General features: G+C 44.8%; 1 protein-coding gene across 1 annotated transcript; it reads right to left on the reverse strand.

The window, feature by feature from the left end:
• Positions 1-989: 989 nt before the first annotated feature.
• On the reverse strand, positions 990-23,427 carry LOC136604804 (tricarboxylate transport protein, mitochondrial-like). The gene is made up of 9 exons (XM_066588926.1): positions 23,404-23,427; positions 22,106-22,167; positions 20,848-20,979; positions 20,254-20,392; positions 19,064-19,148; positions 15,670-15,774; positions 14,214-14,329; positions 4,832-4,905; positions 990-1,243 (listed from the first exon to the last, which is right to left on the reverse strand). The coding sequence occupies exons 1-9, from the start codon at positions 23,425-23,427 to the stop codon at positions 1,129-1,131; spliced, it is 852 nt and encodes a 283-aa protein (XP_066445023.1). The 3' UTR covers positions 990-1,128.
• Positions 23,428-23,677: the final 250 nt, after the last annotated feature.

Raw genomic sequence — 23,677 nt, forward strand, 5'->3', positions numbered from 1 at the left:
TGTCCCAACAGGTGTCCAGCGGACATCCTCTATGTGTATGCTGTCAGGATGACGAGGGGAAAGATAGCGTTTTGACCCACATTCCTATGTGAAACACTGAAATGGGGAGTGTGTAAATATAATCAGAAGTGAGCAGCTCCCGATAACTTATGTAGGCTGAAACTGAGCGACAAGCAAAAAGTGCACGATGGCTCATGTTTTAGACATAACGATTTTAGCGCACTTTCGTTCAAGTTAATTTTGGGTGACCATTGTTACATGCAAATGAGCCTTAAGAATTCAGCCAACCACTATCTCCCCTAACCTTCACTTGAGAAGAGAAAGAAAAGCTGCTGCCAGACACTTATGTTCTGGCAGAACAATGAATCAAATATGCTGATAACCAATATGCCCAATCATGTTTCCGCTAACATCAGGGGGCCTGCCATATACATTAGATTGTGGACAGATCTGATGGGATTCTGCCGATACTCTGTAAGTCCTCCTTCACATGGGAAGTAACCGCTGTGGGCTTTCCACAGTGGAAAACTCACAGCAAATACACAGCAAAGCCACAGCGGCAAAATCTGCACCATAATAGTGTGGATTTTGCTGCAATTTGCAGTGGATCTGCTGCAGATTGTAACCCTTGAAATCTGCAGTATAAAAGACATGCTATGGATTTAGAATCTACAGAGTTTAAAAAATGTTGCAGAAAATTTCCACACCAGGTGAAGATTATAGAAAATCTGCACTACATGGCTGGTACTGTAAATGCTGCAGAGTTTCTGCAACAAAATCCAGTGCGCTGTGTGTGAAAATAGACTAAGGCTTTGTTTTCTCTGCAGTGGTGATATGCACTTGAACATTATTTGAAGTCTAGTTTTGAAGTGAATCCATGCAAATACAGCTCAAATACTTCCACAATAAGGTATCTGACAATCAATGACTGCAATGTATTTGGCAGATTTAAGGCAAATCCAGACATGAACACACACGCATCATACAATAAGAACAGGTTAAAATGACATTATGATAATTTACAATATTTCCAACAAGCACGATTCATTCAAGTTATGGTAAAATTAAGACAGAAAACATATCCCCTCTACAAGGCGGAGCGAAGCTTCAGGTCACACATAAGTGGTGTTAGGAGGTCTTCCAAACTCTGTTAAGAACTTGAACTACTTCTTCATAGATGATAAAGACAATGGCAACATCCAGACACACTCTGCCCAAACGTGGTACGGTGCCCTTGTAAAACCTAAGGAGGAAAGATATTCTAGTTTAATTTATTCATATTAATTGCAAACAGCATATCTCAAATGTACAGGGTTATCATAAGCACCAAAGAATAGTAATTGGCATATAAAGCAGTATGGAGGAATTCTAAAGTATTAAACAAAAAGTTAGGTTAGGGCTCCATGGCGACAGAGTGCACCCCACCACAAATGGAGTGTTATGATATACATAGTGGAGTCACAATATTATGTCCACCTCCTACTTTCGATGTCGGCAGCGCATAGCCTATGAAGGAAATTCAAAAGGGCAAAAAAATATCCTGCAGCGCTGATGCATTAGCAGTGTCAGCGCTGCATCAGTGGATGGGGCGAAACCTTCCCCCGAAACCTTATCGAGGGTTCAACAACATGGCGCCTTGTGCACCTCTACCTTTTCCGATTCCCTGCAACTGGTCTGGCAGGAAAGTGAAGGATTAAGTAGACGCCCAGAGCACCTCTCAGCAGCGCTCTCCTCCTTATCCCCAGATGTGGCAGTGGGCTGAAGGAGGAGTCCTTCATCAGCGTTGGCAAGCACCGCTCTGACAGCAGATGTAAGTATCACTTTAAAGAGGTTGCCCCGCAAAAGCAAGTGAAGTTAAACACCTCTGTATGGCCATATAAATGCACTTTGTAATATACATCGTGCATTAAATATTGGCCATACAGAAGTTATATACTTACCTACAGGGGGTCCCCCCCCCCCCTGTGTTGGCATCCCCGTCTCCATGGCGCCGACCGAATCCTTCTCCTTGATTAGACGCGCTTGCGCTGTCTGCCCTCTTCTGTCGCGTTGAATGGGGCAGCTCCAGCGTGGAGACGGGGACGCCAACAAAGGGGGGGACCCCCTGTAGGTAAGTATATAACTTCTGTATGGCCAATATTTAATGCACGATGTATATTACAAAGTGCATGTATATGGCCATACAGAAGTGTTTAACTTCACTTGCTTTTGCGGGACAACCCCTTTAAGGGAGTTAAGGAGAGCAGAGCGGAGAAAGCTACTATTATAGAGGGCTGAAATTAACTAGTGGTGAATTTTTTGCTCTTATCAGCAGTAAGGGGGAACTACCAGCAGCTGTTCAGAGGGAAGATGAGATAGAAGGACAGAAAACTGTATAGTATAGTATTGAGTGGAGGCGATTATGCTTCACAGCCTCTGAAAAAGGAGAAGGGAAGGAGAGTGAAGCTGGTGTGCATTTATTAGGCACCAGCTGATCAATGCTAGGAAACCCCTCAGCCAGAAACTTGAATGTAGAAGAGCTTGTGCACCAAGTATGATGCTTTCAAAATGCATGAGAAGGAAAACTCAGTACCCCCCCCCCCCCCAAAGAAGTGCATGACTTTTTTTCTTCAGGGATTTAAGGCCCATTTAGACACAACGATTATCGCTCAAAATTCGCTCAAAAGCCGTCTTTTGAGCGATAATCATTGTGTGTTACTGCACTGACATTGTGCAGTTTTCGTTATGCCGTCGCTCATTGTTGTCTTTCAGTGTGCTGTGCTGAAAGACAACCATGAGTCTTATCAGGGATTCACACCAGGATACAGCTGATACTATTGTTTCAGCTGTATCCCACTCCCTGATGACAGCTGGGTATGAAGAACAGAGCGGTCTAGCGGTCCATACCCCGCACGGAGCGATCAGCTGTATAACAGCCAGGCGCTCGGAGCGGGGAACAGCTGGATGCAGAAGACAAGCGGGGACGCCCTGCTTGTCTTCTGCATCCTCCGCTGGCAGCGCAAGGTGATCACTCATTTTGAGCGATCATCTTGGGCTGCAAATGACACAACAATTATCGCTCAAAAGTCGCTTAAGCGACATCTTTTGAGCGATAGTCATTGTGTCTAAATGGGTCTTTAGTAATAAGACTCGTTCTGTGGCCCCAAGCCTTAATGGCTATAGAATCCTTTCTGCATGAGAAATCAATACACACATATCTTATTAAGTGTGGCCACAGCAGGGTGACTCAAGAGACATCACTTGCGATCACTGTAGGAAACTAGCACTGTCCAGAGCCAGTATTTGAGTACATTACATCTGTATTATTTAGAAGTATACTAGAGCTGAACTACTGTGTCTATGCCTGCTGCATTATACAATTTGTGATATATTTTATTTCCAGGGGGAGCAAGTTCTGAGTTTTGCTATGGGGCCAAATGAGTTCTTTCTATGCTTCTGCTCGACTCTCAGCCCTCTAACTTCATATCTCCCTAAGATGTTGTAAGTTTGGGTCAGCAGACCTGTAATCGGGCCAGGACATTCAGCACCCTTAATATACTCACTTGAAACTGGCCATGTATAGAAGAAATATAGTTTGAGCCTGGCGCTGCATTTTTGTTAAAATAGATTACGTTAGGGTTAATGCAGACGGCCAGTTAGGATCCCGCTGCGAGAAGCGACCCATACCCCTGCAGTGACCCGCGGCTCACCTCCACTGCTGTCTTCTCTCTGCTCTGCGATGTGCCGGCTGGTACACAGTCGCACATGTACAGAGCAGAGCTGGCGCGTCAGTGGTGACGTTTCTGTGCGTGCCTCTGTGAGGCGCACACAGATATAGGACATGCTGCAATTTGTTTACCGCACAGGTTTTCACGCGGTCAAATAACGGCTGTCTGCATAGGATTGCATAAATCAAAGCAATCCTATTGCAGCGTACAGAGGTGGAAATTCTGCGGGAAATCTCGCCGCGGAATTTTCACCTGTGTGCATTCATCCTTAAGAATGACACAGTGTGACTGGCCACACACAGCGAGACCATGCCCACTCATGGCGCCACAATTTTGCCAATAATTGTGTAGCTATGGTTTGGCTTGGTGTGGCCAGCAGCACCATCTGTTTCTACTATTAGGGTGGACTGCTACTAATAGGCCAGTGCTGTGTGCTTCTCCCCCCACCCCTTCCCCGAGCTAAAATTTGCCACCCATTCCCTGTATATACCGTGTTTCCCCAAAAGTAAAACCTACCCCTAAAATAAGCCCTGCCCTAATTGAGGAAGAGGGGGGGTGAGGGCTTGAAATATAAGCCCTACCCTGAAAATCAGTCCTAGCTACACTACATGAAAAATAGCAATACTTACCCAGCAGGCGCCACAGCTCAGCCAATCAGAGCCAGCGCTCGATGAACCAATCACAGCCATTCAATGAATTGCTTTGATTGGTTCATCGAATGCCACAGTGATTGGTGGAGCCATGGCACTCAAGAACCAAGCAGAGCAATTACTTGCTAGAGGCGGGGTTTACAAACCCTGTTACCAGCAAGCAATGTTCTGTCGGTGCTGAGCACTGCAAGCAAGCCTGCCCTGAACTGCGGAGACCAGCGAGAGGGACCTGGACGACGCCTGCTAGGTAAGTATAAGACATCCCTCAAAAATAAGACTCCTATGCCTCTTTTGGGGCGAAAATTAATATAAGACAGGGTCTTATTTCTGAGGAAACACAGTACATGCATCCATGTAATACACATTGATGAAATCCACTGTACAGTTACAGGCTGAATAACATTGGGATAATGATTTACTGATATATTTTATTATGCACTAATTAGGAAGAAAGGATGAATATTTGGTACTTACGCCAAGGGACCCTCATTACGAAGTATCTGGCTTGCACAGTCTAAAGTGTTCTTATATTTGTGAGCTTCCAAGCCCTAGTAGTAATCAGAACATATTGACCACATTATACATTAAGCAGAAACTGAATAACATCGAGATATATTGTCAACACTATCAGCATAATAACTAAAGGCTCATTTACACGGAGCGATAATCTCTTAAAAATCGCTAAAAAGCGATTCCTTGAGCGATAAGCTTTGCATCTAAACAAGCGGCCATCGTGCACTGCTAGCTGATCGTTAAATTCAGTCCAACCTAAAAATCGCCCTTCAGCCTTATCAGGAGTTCTCACTGGAGAACAAAAGATTCCCGCTGGAGAACAAAAGAAATAAAAGCAGATAAGAGCCCTATTAACTGATTTCCGCTAAGGCTTCATTTGCACACTTAACCCCTTAACGACCAGCCCATAGTCTTTTTACGTCCTGCTCAAGTGGGCTTTTTTTCTCGGAGGACGTAAAAACATGCGTCCTACAGAGAATAAAGCCCCGTGGGCTATGGACGTGACAGCTTCATGCTGAAGAAAGAATATAGATAGGGAACAGCACTTCTGATATAAGTCCAAAAATGCACTTACAGGCTTTCAAAGGTGCACGATCCAAAGCAAAAGTCCGGACCCAGAGACCAGAAATAGCAGGACATCTATATAGGTTGTGTTGAATCAGCACTCCAAGGGTTTTTTCAGAAAGTAAAAAAACGGTTTATTCCTCAATGGTAAAACATAGCTGCAACGTTTCGATCCTTACAGACACTGGATCTTTGTCAAGCATAAAGCAGCATACCACACCCCATACTTAAATATCCCCACATGTATAACATAGAACCAATCACAAAACGCGGAGTAAGTACATCCCTGGCCCTATGACCAGGATGGTCATAGGGCCAGGGATATGCAGCGCAGCTGAACCACATGGATCACATAATGAGCATCTAGCAGTCATGTCAAATAAAGCACATTAGAAAGTGGGACATATTACCTAAACTGGCATCTGTGATGTTCTAAGGCGCAGGCGCGCCTCCCTAGCCAATCAGTGCAATGCCCATACCCTTAATCAACCTTCCGGGCCGTCTGCGCATGCGTCGATGACGCAGCGTCGCGGCCATATTGTAGAAAGTACAACCACGCCCCCTGTGGATTCAAAAGCGCTACTGCGCATGCGCCAATGACGTGGCATTGCGGCCATATTGTAGGGACTATAAACCCGGCCGCTATGAGCGCAAACGCGCTACTGCGCGTGTGCCGCACATATCGCCTCCAATGATGTAATCCAAGCTTTTTAACATAAATAGGAGCATCAGCTTGGCACAAAACCACCCATACGTCCACAGCATCACAATGTACCATGAATGGTCACCCTGTAGACCAGTTACTGACCCAAAGCCGTCATTTCATACAAATTTTCTGCCCACAAAAAGGTTCATTCATCAGCAGATATTATGGACCAGATGAGTTAAATAATAATTACTAACCCAATTATGGGCTATACTACTAATCCTCATTTCCTATGTAGTCCGGGAAAGACCATACCTAAATAATTCACCATTGCCCATGGTCTGTAATCCCTAAAAGTGGCCTGCCAAATTATTGGACAGATGTAGACCAATGTAATATCACACAGACAGTTATGTTCTACACCATGCTAGATGCTCAAAAAACATTTTTTATATTCATTTTTACAGAAAAAAAAATTTGAAAAATTTTTTTTTTTAATATTGTAATCCTTTATGATAGAAGGCAAGATATGTAACTTGACAATATTCAAATGGATACAATCAGCCCGCTGGATGACATGGAGCTGTCATCCTGGGCTGCGGGGACCCCTTCCCGGCATTGCGATCGGCGCTATCCAATGGATAGCGCCGATCGCAATAAAGTGTAAAAAAAAAAGTTGAAAGAATTAAAGATTCAGCTGCCCTGATGGATCGGATCCATCAGGGCAGCTGAAAGTACTTATCCGGCTTTCCCGATGTCTGCCGCGGAGAATGGGTCCTCCGGGACCCGGCGCGGCTCTTCTGCGCATGCACGCCAGACGAATGACGTCACGCACGTGCGCAGAAGAATGGGAGCCCCGGGGAGTTGAAAATCTCCTGGTTCCCGGCTCCTGAAGGTAGCCGGTGACCAGGGGATGTCCCCAGGCCCGCGATCGCTGCTATCCAGTGGATAGCGGCGATCGCGAAAAAGTTTTAAAAAAAAGTAAAAATAAGGTTAATTTCACCTCCCCTCATGGATCGGATCCATGAGGGGAGGTGAAAATACTCACCCCCAGTCCTCAGCGGTGTCCCGGTCTTCCGGGACCTGAGTCCCCTTCTGCGCATGTGCGCCCGATGATTGACATCGAGCGCGTGCACAGAGAGGCTCAGGACCCGGGAAATTTAAAATCCCTCTGCTCCTGGCTGCCATGTGTAGCCAGGAGCAGAGGGATGTCCCTGCAGAGATGATCACTGTTATCCAATGGATAGTAGTGATCATGTAAAGTAAAAAAAAGTGTAAAAAAGTAAAAAAAAAAAGAAGTTTAAAATGCTTACATTTCATCTCCCCTCACGGAGAGGGAGGATGAAATTACGTACCTAAGGCCCCCGGATTTATCCGCGGACCTTACCACAGCTTCTGCGCACGCGGCCGTCGCCAAAGCGGCGGACACATGCGCAAAAGCTGTGGATTGCCAGGATAACTTAAAATCTCCCTGCTCCTGGCTACAAAACTTAGCCAAGAGCCTGAAAATTTCACGGGGGGCCGCGGTGAGTGGTTCCTGATCACGTCTTCGCCGTTATCCAATGGATAATGGCGATCACGTAAAAGTTTTTAAAAAAAGTTAGTTTCATCTCCCCTCACTGATGCGATTGGTGAGAGGAGATGAAACTTTTTATTGGAGGCCTCCGTATTTGTACCCCGACGCGATTCTCATCCGTGAACTTACCCGGATTCTGCACATGTGACCGCCGGCAAAATACCGGACACATGCGCAGGAGTCGGGGAGCCCAGAAAACTTAAAATCTCCTTGCTCTCGGCGACCAACGGTCGCTGAGAGCCTGGAGCAGTGACAGGTGGCCTCGTTGAGCGGTCCCCGGTCACGTAATAAAAAAGTAGCGATCTAACATAGGTCGCTCTCACATGACCGGATAAGAATTACGGATTCCGTATGCGTCTGATCCGCGGTATTGCGCAGATCAATCGCATTGGATTACACAATTCAGCTCACATTAGTGGGTCGGAATTGTGTAATCCACTCGCAGAAAAGAGAACGCAGCAAGTTCTATTTTACCGCGGCTATCCACAGCATAGAGCCTATTGTGCTCCATGGTCACGGATATACCCGCAGCCCATACGCAACTACATTGTATGCGGGCTGCAGGTCCCCGTGTCATCGCTAAGCGACGGTGCGGGAAATACAAACAAAAAAAAGGTGTACTGCGAATGACCGCCTGCGTGAGTAGGCAGTTATGCGCAGTACATTACGCGTCCGTACGCAGGGTCACAGCCGGGCTCACAGCTGGGATCCGCTGCGGGCCTCCGCAAGCGGATTCCACCTACGTCCGTGTGAGCCCGGCGTTATTCAGACCGCTACCTGTAATACGTATTTTACAAGAAGCCCCGGGAACGCTCGCCTTCCTGCAGTTCCAGGAGCAGCTTGTTGAGCGTCTTCTGTGTGAGACTGCTGCACCTCCGCAAGCTTACGAAGACTCACGGAGCGCCACTTTTTACACCCCATCCCCGCCGCTGAGGTCACGTAATACCCCCCAAAAAGCATGAGAGGAGGGGGGATGCACGGTTTTCTTACCCCATGTGCCTAACCCAACCAGCCTCCGTCTTCGGACATAAAACGCAGTTTATATTATTACCTTTATCTAATAATTAGGGAATGCCAAAAAATGGGGATGGCGGGGGGGGGGGGGGGGGGGGGGGATTATTTTTAGGAAGTCAATTTTTTTTCCGTATAAGTGGGCAATGGGGCCTGGAATTTAGTCAGTTCTGCCCTGAAATCCAGCGGGCATTCCCTCCATTACAAGCCTTGCCATGTGTCCTGTAAGTAGGGCCCCAATGGGTATGTTTCTGAACACGGGACAAACAGGGGTATCCATTTTGGGGTGAACATCTTCATTCCTATGTGCACTGTACAAAAAAAAAAGTTTTTAAATTGACACAATTGCCAAAAAAATGAAAATCATAATTTTTTTCTTCTGCTTGGCTTAGATTCATTCAAAAACTGTGAAGTCAAAAAAGTCATCGTACCCCAAGATAAATTCGTTAAGGGGTCTACTTTTCAAAATGAGGTCACTTGTGGGTGTTCTCCATCGTTTTGGTCACTCAATGGCTCTACAAGTGGGCAATAGGGCCTAAATCTCCTTCAAGCTAAATTTCTGTTCCGAAAGCCACCGGTTGCTCCTTTCATTTTGGACCCCATTGTGCATACAGACGTAATACTAGGGCCACAATGGGTATGTTTCTGAGCACAGGACAAACAGGGGTATCCATTTTGGGGTGCAAGTCTTCATTCATATATGTGCTGTACAAAAAAAAACTGCTTTTAAAATGACAGAATTACCAAAAAAATGAAAATCGTAATTTTTTTCCTTCGGCTTGGCTTAGATTCATTCAAAAACTGTGAAGTCAAAAAAGTCATCGCACCCCTAGATAAATTCGTTAAGGGGTCTACTTTTCAAAATAGGGTCACTTGTGGGGGTTCTCCATCGTTTTGGTCACTTAGGCCTCATGTCCACGGGGAAAATCAGGCCCGCTACGGATTCTACATGGAGAATCTGCAGCGGGTCCCTCCTGCCCCGCGGACATGAGCGCTGAAAATAGGAATTTAAAAGAATTTACTCATCCGGCGCGGGCGGGTAAAGCCTTCTCTTCCTCATGGCCAGATCTTCTTTTTCGGCCGGCGGATGAACTCGTCACGGCGGCGGCACGTCACCGACATGCCGCGCGCATGCGCCGGGCACATCCGCCGAGCCGAAGCAAAAAAGATCCGGCCGTGAGGAAGAGAAGACCTTCCCCGCCCGCTCCGGATTATTAAATTCTTTTAAATTCCTATTTTAGGTCTCCCGCGGATCCGGACGGCTTCCATAGGCTTCAATAGAAGCCCGCGGGAGACCCGCACGAAAATGGAGCATGGTCCAGATTTTTTCATGCTCCATTTTTTTTTTAAATCACTTTTATTGACCATCCGCGGGTATTTATCTACCCCGCGGGTGGTCAATGCATCCCTATGGGGTGCGGATCCGCGGGCAGGAGAAGAGTCAAAATCTGCTGCGGATTTTAATTCTTCTTTTGCCCGTGGACATGAGGCCTTAATGGCTCTACAAGTGGGCAATGGGGACTAAATCTCCTTCAAGCAAAATTTCTGTTCCGAAAGCCACCGGTTGCTCCTTTCATTTTGGGCCCCATTGTGCATCCCGACATAAGATTAGGGCCACAATGGGTTTGTTTCTGAGCACAGGACAAACAGGGGTATCCATTTTGGGGTGCAAATCCTCATTTTCATGTGTACTATAGAAAAAAGTCCTGTCTTTAAAATGACATATTTGCATGGGGGTATCTATCATTTTGACTCCTATGAGCCTTTCCAATCTTGGTTTGGTGTAGGAAAACAAAGTGTTCCTCAAAATGCTGAAAAGTAATGTTAAATTTGTACGTCTCCTAAATGGTTAAAAAAAAACCGAAAGTTTTTACAATGTGCGCCCAAAATAAAGTAAACGGATGGAAATATATATCTTAGCAAAAATTTCTATATTATGTTTGCACATATTTGAGATATTGCAGTTGGAAATGTGAAAAAAATGACGATTTTTTCAAAATTTTCCCAATTTTGGCGCTTTTATTAAATAAACACAAATTCTATCAGTCTTTTTTTTCCGCCTAAATGAAGTACAACATGTGGCGAAAAAACAATGTCAGAATCGCTTGGATATGCAAAACCTTTCTGGTGTTTTTCCATGTTAAAGTGACACGTGTCAGTTTAGCAAAATTTGCCCTGGTCATAAAGGCGCAAACAGGCTTGGTCACTAAGGGGTTAATTGCTCTTAAAGGGGTTGTCCTACGATAGCAAGTGGGTTTATACACTTCTGTATGGCCATAGTAATGCACTTTGTAATATACATCGTGCATTAAATATGAGCCATACAGAAGTTATTCACTTACCTGCTCCGTTGCTGGCGTCCCCGCCTCCATGGTGCCGTCTAATTTCAGCGTCTAATCTCCCGATTAGACGCGCTTGCGCAGAAGGGTCTTCTCCCATCTCTTCGGTCTCTGCACGAGCGGCGTTCTGGCCCCGCCCCCTTCTACGCGTCATCACGTAGCTCCGCCCCGTCACGTGTGCCGATTCCAGCCAATCAGGAGGCTGGAATCGGCAATGGACCGCACAGAGCCCACGGTGCACCATGGGAGAAGACCCGCGGTGCATCGTGGGTGAAGATCCCGGCGGCCATCTTGGCTGCAAAGAAGGAAGAAGCTGCAGAGACGGGATTCGGGTAAGTAAAATTATTATTTTTTTTTTATCACGTTCCTTGTGTTTGTCCCGCGCTGAACGGGGGGGGTCTATGAAAAAAAAAAAAGCCGTTTCGGCACGGGACAACCCCTTTAAGTAGCTGAGTAGCTACTTAACAGTTTGTTTATTTGCAGATTATAAACCGATATTGCATACAGTTTCATACAATATTTCTTCTTGTTTACATCTTAAATCACATTAAAATTATCTTCTTTATTAACCTTCAACAATATAATATAAAAGTTTATAACTAACTAATAAAGCATTTCCCATGTATTGGTCTACTGTGCTTTGTTTCCGTTTTCACCACCTGTCTAGACTCTATTTATTGTTATTAGTGTGTTGTGCGAGCCTGTCCATAAGCCCCATACTTTTTCAAATTTATTAGGGCATCCCCTATGCTGATAAATTACTTTTTCGTATGGAATTATGGTGTCAACTAGCCTTTCCCAGCATGAAACTACTTAATAGTTTAGGCAAAATGATTGCTCATAGCTATCACTCAAACTGACACTATATTGCAGCCTAATACTATAATAAATATGCCTGGTAACTTATTTCAATTTTTCACTGCCTGTAGACTGCGCCCACGACCCCCACCACGCTCCATGCTTGTTTACCCACGTCACTTCTGATGACGTCACCTCCATGTGTGTCCTATTACAAACAACAACCATCTCGCGTTGTGTCCTCATAGCGAGCATATGCAGTAGCAATTTTAGAAGATGTGACTGTGCATTTGCTCCAGCCTGGCCTTTGCATCCGCTGCTGTTCCCTATCCACCCACCCCTGAGATCTAAATACAAGTCGCATGTCAGAACAGATGGACAGGACCAGAAGCTTCACACTGAATTCAGATGGGCATGACGTCAGTGGAAGGGGTTCAACTTTGTGAGACCCGAATCATATTATGGACCCGTGGAAAAGATATTGGTGGCAGATTAGGTACAGAAACTATATTAGTGAATGGTTTATTTGGCTCATCTTTTTTAAACATACTGAGGGCACGGTCACACGAGCGTAGGCGTATTTACGTTCGCACGTGCGCAGCGTTTAATCGCCGGAACGTTTTTCGGCAATCATGACCAGAGCTAGAAAGCGTATTATCGTTTGTTCCTACTTTGCAAACTATCTTTTCGGCCATCGAATATGCGTTGGCGCGTATTTCGGTCGCGTGTATTCCGTTTTTTTTTCGGGTTGCCGTTTTCACGCGCTGTAAAATCGCCCGTGTGAACGAATACATTGCAAACCAACGCCTCAGATGGTCACGTTTATACGATTGGGCGCAAAAACGCGCCGTTTATGCGCTCGTGTGACCGCACCCTTAAGCAGATGGAATACCCCTTTCTCAGGGTCCAGTTTAAAAGTAGTCATAGCTAAATTATGAATTGAAGCAGTGATGCTAATTTGAACAGAGCCTTAACTGTATACAATACAGGTTCATGCAGACAGCTGTATCTAGGCGGGCTACATAGTTCAGCTTTGATATGCAGTGTTGCTCTTCTAATATACCATGTGCATTAATTCCTCAAGGTTTTCATGGTCTCTGTTTTTAGCCCTCGAATGAGAATATTCACTACCTACTTGCAGAAGATGAAAATCTGTCCTGGTTTAATGATGATCACACGCGTGCTCAGAGTGTGCTACAATAACTACAATGGAACTTTAGGCTATGCTCACACAATCAGGATTCGCTATAGGCAAATTCAATATATATTTTTTTTTTTTCAAAGACCTTACAGCAGATATCTAAGATGGACAATCCGATTTCTGCTACATATGTGCCAGCAGATTGTAATTCAATGCGGCAAAATGACATCTATCTGTGTAGAATCTGTGCCAATAATGAGAATTCTGCAGATTTTATAATCAAGGCAGACAAAAGGACTTGGTACTGAAATTCAACATGCCCAATCCTTCTTTCCCCAACGTCATCTATCGGGGGAAAGTTAGGAGGACGCCCATACACACGTAAAGTCGTCCAGTCACAGTGAAAGCAGAGGATTTGAATGACTGTAGTCTGATGTGTATGGAGACCTTAAGGCTGCATTCACACGAATGTATATCGGCTCAGTTTTTACGCCGAGCCGATATACGTCGTCCTCATCTGCAGGGGGGAGGCTGGAAGAGCCAGGAGCAGGAACTGAGCTCCTGCCCCCTCTCTGCCTCCTCTCCGCCCCTCTGCACTATTTGCAATGGGGAGAGGCGGGGCTAATTCTCAGAACTTAACCCCGCCCCTGTCCCGCCTCTCCCCATTGCAAATAGTGCAGAGGGGCGGAGAGGGGGTGGAGAGGAGGCAGAGAGGGGGTGGAAGCTCAGTTCCTGCCCCTGGCTCTTCTATCCCCCCCCCCCCCCTGCAGATGAGGACGACGTATATCGGCTCGGCGTGAAAACCGAGCCGATATACGTTCGTGTGAATGCAGCCTTAGGAAGGGAATCTGCCCCTAAATACTCATTACATCCATAGGATCAAAAATCTGTCCTGGTCAAGTGATGATCACACAGGTGCATGGCTCATAAGGCTATGCTTTACACGTTCAGGATTTAATCAGTAAAGAGTCCCATTCAATTAGTACAAGCAGAGATCTGGAAAACCACAAGTTGATGCACCTCAGAATCAGAACATTTCAATCTACAGTGAATTGCATTTTCGCAAATCAAATACCCTTCAAAGATCCAAATGAAATATTGTGGTCCTACAGGCATTACTGCCTTCCCTGCATAGTTACAAGGATCTTGTCATTATGATGGATCAATAGCATGTAGGAGGATGGGGCTGTCAGATAACCATAAACTGTTCAATACAGATATAATAGGATTTTATACAAATAGATCTGCAGCGATGATAAACACATTACCTGCATCCTGGTCTTGATAACATCTAGAGGTGTATTACCAAAGACACTGGCAGCCCCAGCGGTGGCACCAAATATTCCTGTGATAATAGGATTAATCGGTCTTTGGGGATCATCGCCTGAAATCAGAACAATGGTTACATATTTGGCAAAAGACGTAAAAGACATATACTTGGCAAAAGACGGACATTCTTATTGATGCAAAGCAAATAACTGGTATGTCATATTGAATAACTGGCCTGGATGTATCCTACAATGTGGTCTACTTCACCAGTAGAGTCTCAGAATGTCTAGCACTGATCAACAATGAGTCCGTCTCCTGAACAATTCCACATGTTCTAAGCTACATTTAGTCTACTGCTGATGGTATGAAATTAAATTCTTAAGGCCTATTTAGACGGGACAAATGTCGGGCGAACGATGCCCGACACTCGTCCCTGCAAGTGCCCGCTTACATGCTTTTGCACAGGAATGAGTATTGTTGCTTCACAGCGGGGCAGCTGCAGGAGAGTTCTCTCTTCGCTTCCTCCCGCCTTTCTCCATTGACTTGTGATTTTAAGCTGCATAAAATTCTGAACGATGAGCGTAAATAGCAGCCATTCAGTACTGAACGGCCGCCGTGTTAAGTGAATGGAGAGGGGCAGGGGAGAGCGAAGAGAGAAATCTCCTGCAGCCACCGTGCTGTGAAGCAACGATACCCGCCCCTGTGCAAAAGCACGTGAGCGTGTACTTCCGGGGACGAGTGTCGGCCATCGTTTGCCCGAGATTTATCCCGGCTAAATTGGCTTTTAATTGGATAACATTTAAAGAAATATCAAATATCTGATATTTTTACATTTATCAGCCTCTATTAGAGGCAGCTACGGTGCAAACAGAGCAACCTTTCTGCAAGTGGTAGATCTGGGGTACAACTTGGATAAATAAAATAGTCCATGTTCCCTAAATGTTAAATAGTGTGTTATAAGGGTCTTTGCTAAAGATAGGTCATCAATATCAGATTAACAGGGGTATAACATCTGTTATCTCTGTCAATCAGCTGTTTGTAGAAGCTGTTGTGCTAGTGCTGAATGGGACATAGCTTGCAGTACTATTCCAAGCCACTGCAGAAAGTGCGGTGCTGTACTAGTTGCAGCGAACAGATGATCCATGGGGGTGCTGGGCATCAGACCCCAAAAGATCTGCTATTGATGACCTATCCTAAACAATAGTACAATCCTGGAAAACCCCTTTAGGTCAAGGCCAACATGGAAGAATAAATGTCCTACATCAGCCACTAGTATATTAAATGGATATCCTGCTGCAAAACTAAAATTTGCTGTTTTAGTCTAAATCCTATGAACTATTATATATAGCACCCAGTCTCCACTAATAAGCTATGTGGTTTATTAGTTTATTATCTGTGTAACATATGTAAATAGTGTATACAATCAGAACAATGTGTAACCAGGATACTACTCACCTAAGTACCAGCTACGTAGTGAGGTCATGACATAGAACCGGATTGCTTGGTTGGAGCCTTGTTTTAAAATAGTAGGTGTTAGTCCCTGATATGTCCCACGTAGCCCTGATTGGTAATAAATATACATTGACATTAATATTTACTATCAACGTATATCCTAGAACAGGCCCAGACTGGCAATCTGCAAGACTGAGCAGATTCCTCATGGGTCACATTGCTCAAGCAGTCAGTGGGCCAGCCCACCAGTCACCAACTCTGCTCTGCTGCGGTGTGTGGGCAGCATGATCACTTAGGGCTAATTGGTGGACTGCTGGGCTGAGAAGTGCACTGTTAGCCACTAATTGGCCCAGCAGCACTAATTGATAGAGTGCTGGGTCGATTAGTGGCTAGCAGTCCACTCATCAGCCCAGTAGTCCAATAATCAGCTCACCAGTTATGAACTAAGTTCTGATATTTGTATCTATTCACTTAGCTTGGTTCTAGTGCTTTATATATTATAAGCGTGCCTCTGGTGCCGTATTTATGTTATGAGGTTGGCTCTGGTGCTTTATTTATGCTATGAGCTTGGTTCTGGCACAGTATTTAAGTTATGAGCTTGGTTCAGGCGCTGTATTTGTGTACTGAGTTTGCATATGGTGCTGTATTTATTTATGTAATGAACTGTTCCTAGTATTAATTTTTACAATATATAGTCCAAGTATAATTGTAATTCTTGTATTGGATTATTAGTTTAGGAATAATTTTCTGCAGCACACTGTCACAAGCATTTCACACGCAAATTTTAAGCAGCCCGGTAGGAAACCTGTGGTTAAATATCATATTTTTCGCTTTATAAGACGCACCTGATGATAAGATGTACCTAGGTTTTAGAGGAGGAAAATAGGAAAAAAATATTTGGAACTCCCCCAGACCAGGCAGTTAGTCAGGTAATACATGAGGAATAAAGAGCAGTAGTACCAACTCAGAATGAAGTATATAAAACTTGGCAACCTGCCATTCAGAATCCAGGAAAGCTGAGTGTAAATGTAACAGTGATCTTATTACTTATCACTCAGCTTTTCAGGAGCCCTGAATGTCGTGTTTGACTAGTTATAGCAATGCATGTTGTATACATGTTATGCTTGCATAACTCTGCAGTTGGCATTCAGGATTCTGAAAGAGCTGAGTGACCATGTAATAATGATTCCATTAGTTGTCACTCAACTTTCCAGGATCCTGCATGGCATTTCTCATTATGGTTATGTATGGTGTATAAATGTGTGCATAACAAGGCACAAATATATACAACATACATGCAGCTCTCTCCCACCTCTGCTATGTAGCCAACAGATAAGTGTTGTCCATTTGCTCAGATGTCATGGTCCTCTGATCTCTGCTTTATGTCCTTCCCAACCTCACCAGAGAGCTCAGGAAAATACTAGCCTAAGGGGTGCAACCGAGATGGCATGATCACGCTACAGCTGACTGATGAGGGGGAGCAGAAGTTCCCTCTCATTAATGAGCTGTTTCTATGAGCATCGGGCGCTGCTACGGATCGGATCGTACCTGCAATGTTTATCAGACTGTCAGCTCCATAGCAGGAGCCGTCTGCCCGTACAACAGCTCCCTGCTACTCCCCCGCCCCCAGCAATCAGCTGTTGTTGGCCGCTCTGCTCTCCTGCTGTTACCCCACCCCCAGCAATCAGCTGTTGTTGGCTGCTCTGCTAGCCTGCTGTTTCCCCGCCCCCAGCAATCAGCTGTTGTCGGCCGCTCTGCTCTCCTGCTGCCTGCTGTTTCCCCGCCCCCAGCAATCAGCTGTTGTCAGCTGCTCTGCTCTCCTGCTGTTACCCCGCCCCCAGCAATCAGCTGTTGTCGGCCGCTCTGCTCTCCTGCTGCCTGCTGTTTCCCCGCCCCCAGCAATCAGCTGTTGTCGGCTGCTCTGCTCTCCTGCTGTTACCCCGCCCCCAGCAATCAGCTGTTGTCCGCCGCTCTGCTCTCCTGCTGCCTGCTGTTTCCCCGCCCCCAGCAATCAGCTGTTGTCGGCTGCTCTGCTCTCCTGCTGTTACCCCGCCCCCCAGCAATCAACTGTTGTCGGCCGCTCTGCTCTTCTGCTGCCTGCTGTTTCCCCGCCCCCAGCAATCAGCTGTTGTCGGCCGCTCTGCTCTCCTGTTTGTATACAAAGGGCCGGCAGCTCAGTGAGAAGGATTTACCATCTGTTTCAACTGCCGGTCAGGTCAGATCTCAGTATGTTCGCTCTATAGGACGCACTGACTTTTTCCACCCACTGTGGAGGGAAAAAAAGTGCATCTTATAGAGCGAAAAATACGGTATTTGTGTCCCACCCCTGAAAGTACCTCATCCTGCAAGTTCTAACACTGGCCAGCATCAGGATGTTCTCTTTTATTATATTAACCCAAAAGCTAATAGCCAATACTACTTTTAGCTCAGAGTAAGGCTTCTTTCAAATGAGCACATATTATCCGTCCGTTTTCACAGCCGGACGATATTTGCGCTATGTTTGGGGAGAGAAAACTGGTGAACGAGCACACAAATCAAACGTTTGTGCGCCCATTCATATGGCCTGGTGAGGCTGGCGCAAATACACCGACCTCACCAGGCCATCTGCCATTTACCCTCCCTTCCCATCGCAGGCTCACCTTTCTTCTTCCCCGCTCGTTCTGTGCGATGGGAGGGAGGTAAGTCCGCCCCACCTCCTCCCATTGATGGCTATAGACAAGGGGCGGGAAAGGGCTGGCACTTAGCTCCACCCCTGCCCCACCCCTTGTCCATAGCATGAATGGGAGGAGGCAGAGCGGACAGGCACTTGGCTACGCCCCCTCCCATTGCACAAAACGAGTGGGGAGAAAGAGAGGTGAGCATGCATGGGTAAAATTGCTTCTTCCTGCAAATGAATTGCGATTTCTGCAAGCGGAGGGAAAAAAAAAAATCGCAACATGCTCCACTTTTGTGAAGTCAATAGAGGTCGTCTAGCTCGCGGTCCATCCACAATTGACATTACGCACAGGTAATTTTTGGAAAATTTCATCCGCAGTGGAGATGAAGAGGAAAGAAGACAGGTACACAGTCACCAGCTGAGAACAGGGCCAGATACTGCTGCACACTCCGACCCATTCGTGTGCAGGAGGCCTAAAGCAAAATTGATCGCAGCCTGCATTGCGCACCACTATTTTCCCCAATATTAGCTGGTGGGGTCTGTGTGTCAGGCCTGCATTTTAATCTCAGTCCAGCTCTGTACTAGCATACAGAAAAAAACTGAAATTTCATCTTGGAACTGTTTCTATGGTAGCTGCGAAGATTTAACTGTATAACATATATCCGAAATAGATGTCAAATAATATTAATTAAAACATCTCCATCTCTCTACAATATCCTAGCGGTAAGAACTTGAACCCACCTTGCTGTCTGATAATTTCTCGCACTCCATGGAAGAAACCTTGATACCTAGGTGTGGAGGAGGCCTGGTCATGGATGAACTTCACCTGTTGTTGTCAAATAAATGATTGAAGTTGAATAACCATGATTCGAGATGTTATATAAAGTTCAATGTTCATCCTAGCAGCCCAAGGAAACAAATATTTGTCAGCAGTAATCTTTTGAAGAATGGTCCATTAGATATAATACATATTTATTGCCCATCTGGGACTGTTCATGCCAACAAGCCATTTTTACCAAGAAAAAACTGCATAAAATTATAAAATTTAGGGTTTGGCTGATAGAAGATCCAATCTAAAGCCAAAACAATGGCAACTACATTTTCTAATCTCCAGCATGTCAATTTTGCTGCAGATTTATCACTGGTTTTCACTACCGATTTCACCCTTTCATGTTATAGATGCAGATTTTGCCCCAGTTTTGTTGGGGACACAATCTGTGGCAGAAAGTCTGCAGCTTGTGGAGCCCAAAATATGGTGAGTTTGCGTTACTATGTCACAGGAGAATATGGCCTTTCCTTACATGACTATAGAAGTTACATCCCCTTGTAACCTAAGTAGTCACAGAAAATATTGGGAACTGACTATGCAAACGGCATACGCAAAACAAATGGTACTTTTCCACGGGTCGATAGTCGCCTGAGAAATCGCTCAAAAAAGTGATTATAGAACCCAACAGGGCAAGTGAGCGAGAATCACTCAGACATCGGAGTTGCTTGATTTTCAGCTCACCTAAAAGCCAAGCAAATGAATGACTGACTGTTTACTCTGCATGGAGGAGGGCATCCGGAAGAGATCTCCGTTGCGCTCCACCTGCATTCAGTGAGCAACTATTGAAAGCACTGGAGCAATATTCATTGGGGCAGCTATAAAGCGCTTTAGCACCCTACAGTCATCTCATATAAAAGTACCCCTACTCATATGGGCGAGAGTGGGGAGGGGAGACTAAAGTGTATGTCTGCCCATGCATGGTTGCATAACTAGAGCCCCATAACTCTGAAATGGTTAATTATGGGTAATATTTCCTGCCACAATTACAGTAGGAAGAACAGCTCTAGCGCAGAAACAACTAAAATAAAGTGCATGTTAAAAGAACTGATAGGATTGACTGGCACATGTAAAGCGTTACTATTGGGGTAGCAACAACACATACCTTAATAGTTTCCATTGGACATACTATTAGGATAGCCTCTGCAACACCAGCCCCTAAGCCACATACAAAACTGGTCTTTCCCTCCAATTTCCCTGAGGAACTCCTTGCAAAGTTACTGAGAAACTCAAATGTGCCGAATCTGAAAAGAACACATTGAGAAAGCGGTAATTACAACCCATATTTTAGTTATGCCCCTTATTATGGTGGTTTGATGCCCCTTATTATGGTACGTCTCGAAAAACTTTTGGATCTTACTAATTTTTATCTTATTTTTTTTGAAGAACAGGATATTAAAAGTAGTTATCTCATAGAGCTTTAAAACTAACATCTGATCATCAGGAAAAGTCTCATTAAGGCATACATTTTCCCTATAGCAGTACATGGTAGACATTCAAATTAATTGCAGTCCATGTAATGCATGGATTTGCTGGGTCTAACAAAGTGCCTCTCTATTCTGGTACACAGAGGGGATCCCACATGAGGGACCTTCCCATAACATCCATATGCCCCAATAGGATATTTAGACAGGGGGATGCCCATTTATACAATTTTATATCTCTCATCTCCTCCCCTTATGTAACATTTACTCCTTACCTCACTGCAGACTTCGGGATGGATCCATATAGCAATGAGCTAAGACCTCGATATAAACCTCTGACTCCATGATCCTGTACAGTCAGTGTGACACAGTGACCTTTAGGGAGAGATAAGAGGTCACCGGAGAAGCTATAGTATATATGTATTCTGTATCAGAAGCTTGAAACCTTTTTCTCATGTGACATATTTATGCTTAAATAAATTTTTACCGAAGCATTTTAGTTAAAAAAAATGAAAACAAACATTTACAATTATCCTTATTGCTTGTATCTTTCATTAAACCAACGACCAGTTAAGGGCCATTTAGACAATTATCGCTCAAAATTCGCTCTAAAGCCATCTTTTGAGTGATACTACCATTGTGCACTGTTCATTCATCGCTGAATTCTAGCCAGCTAGAAATTAGCGATGAGCCTTATCAGTGCCGCACGCTGTCTCAGAAATAATGGGGAAAACCCTTGACTGGGACGGGACCCCACCACTGGGAACATGACCTTGGATGTTCAATTGAACCCGAGGAGTGGGAGAGGGTCTTTTTGCTGGCTCACAAGGAATTACAAAATAATTACAAGGTGGTACAGATGTCCAGCTATGCTGCATGTGATCTCTTCGGATTGTTGGTTATGTGGTAGAGAAATAGGAACCATGCTGTATATTTGGTAGAATTGTCCTAGCTTCGTGCCCTTTTGGGATATGGTGTTCTCCACTTACAAGGAAAATTACGAAAAGTTTGATTACTCCATCCCTGCAGATAGGGCTCCAGTATATGCTACCTGGTTCAGTGTCTACTATCAAAAAAGTCCTGCTACGGTTCTTTTTAACAACCACACACTCAGTGATACCTACATATTGGAAAACACAAAAGATTCTGACAACGGTGTAGTGGATACGGAAGGTTAATGGGTTGATGTCTATAGAGGATTTGCTGGCAAAGACCTGTAGGGCACTGCACATGCCTGCATATCACACGCACATGGCATGCGCAGTATGCCATTTTTTCAGAGTGTGAATACTTATGAAAACGCTGCCCATATGCAATGTATTGCATATGGACAGCATATAATACGCAGCCTATGCCAATGTATAGGGCTTATGCTGCATACATACACAGAGAAATAGAGCATGCTGCGATCTATTTCTTCACTTTCATTGACTCCATTCACCGCATATCATGCGTCTGTGAAAACACGGTGGTGGATATGTGCCCTTTCACTTGATGGTGTGCAGGAAATACTCCACAACATGTTAGTATAACCTCAACGTCTCGTCAGATTTCTTGTCCTCCTCTGTGGCTTTTGTCACCAAATGAATGGTTTTCTGGAAAGATAAAGGAAAATTCTGAGCGAAAACATTCAACATGGAAGGAAATCCGAGTGTCCTCTGTGCAGTAGAGTAGGGTGTGCTCAAATGTGTTGGGTTTTCTGCTGCAGAATTAGGTGCAGATCCGCCCCATAATTCCCACCAAAAGGTGCAGATTTTGATGTGGATTTTGCTGTGGAAAATCCACAGCAAATCTGCCACGTGTAAGCGCAACCTAAATGTAGAATTTCCTGGAGAAGAGTCACAACACTTGAAACACAAAGAAACGGGACACTAGAAATAAAGATCTACGGCTATTCATACACATTAGATAGCTGTCCCTTGCATGACAGTCATTCCTTCTCACCCCCTTCCCCATACACTTGCATGTATTCCCAACAGGAAAGGGGAAAAAAGGCGGCTTCACACATCATATGCACAATTGCATGCCTTAGCGCAATGTATTCACACTGGGAATGAGTTTTCTTGCTTGGTTATCATAGTATTTTACTGTACTTTTTGCGCCCACTGGGCATGTTCATTTGCGCATGGCAGACAAACACACCCTGATTGAAATGGTTATTTAGGGCTTCTTCACACAGATGTATTTGCGTGTGCTTTTGTGTGTGCAACATTTATGTGTGCAACACGCAGAGAGTAGAACCTATTGATTTAAATGGGCTTATACTCACCTCCGTATTTTACACATGCCTTTCGCACGCAATGCTCTACTTTTGTGCGCATTTTCGCACCAAGAGTCCTCAGAAATGTTTATTGGGAGTGTGTAAATTCACATGCAATATGCAAGGAAATGCACAATGCAATGCGCAATTCTGCTGGAAAAAGAATACATCTAGAACTAAAAAGTCATATAAATTGGGGCGCGTCTTTCTGCCGGACACAAATGAACATGCCCAGCGGGCACTAAAAGTACAGTGAAATATGCCAATACGCGTGCAAATACATTGCTCTGAGACACCCAATTGTACATTTGCTCGTGTTAAAGTGTTCTTAGGGCTCCTTGACTCTGACGTTTACGCACGGATTTTTGCCCATAGGGCATGTTCATTTGCACACCCTCCCGACTTCTATGGGGCCCCTTGCTGAGCAAATGCGTACAAAAAGTAGAGCATGCTGCGTGTGTACGAACCCACTGAAATAAATGGGTTTTATTCTCTGCATACATTTTGCTTGTGCAAAAATGCACGCAAATACGCCTGTGTGAAGGAGCCCTAAGCCTATGCAGACCCCTACCTCGAGATCAAAAATGTAGGACATGTTGAAATCCAACTGCTTTCTCCTCCACCCTTCCTATATCTGCCATATCTATAACTATGGTGGTCACATGACAAGAATACAAGAATGAGCAGAGATATAAATGAATAAAATACAAGTTAGGGCTTAAGTACAAAGGCACATGCGCTAATACGGTCTTCCCCTATCTTTCTCGCACGTAAAGAATAGCTATGTGCGAGAAAGATTGCGCCAGTCCTAGCTTTTCTAGTATTAACGCGCAATAATCCAGACA

The sequence above is a fragment of the Eleutherodactylus coqui genome, unplaced genomic scaffold, assembly GCF_035609145.1.
Source record: "Eleutherodactylus coqui strain aEleCoq1 unplaced genomic scaffold, aEleCoq1.hap1 HAP1_SCAFFOLD_474, whole genome shotgun sequence".
Taxonomy (NCBI): domain Eukaryota; kingdom Metazoa; phylum Chordata; class Amphibia; order Anura; family Eleutherodactylidae; genus Eleutherodactylus; species Eleutherodactylus coqui.

Excerpts from the sequence above, each read along its gene's own strand:
- LOC136604804 (XM_066588926.1), bottom strand. The coding sequence starts at position 23,427 with ATGTCCTACATTTTTGATCTCGAG. Across the intron at positions 20,980-22,105 it reads AAATCTGACGAGACGTTGAG|CTTCTCCGGTGACCTCTTAT; the intron begins GTTATACTAACA and ends TATATACTATAG. Across the intron at positions 19,149-20,253 it reads GTCCAATGGAAACTATTAAG|GTGAAGTTCATCCATGACCA; the intron begins GTATGTGTTGTT and ends TGACAACAACAG.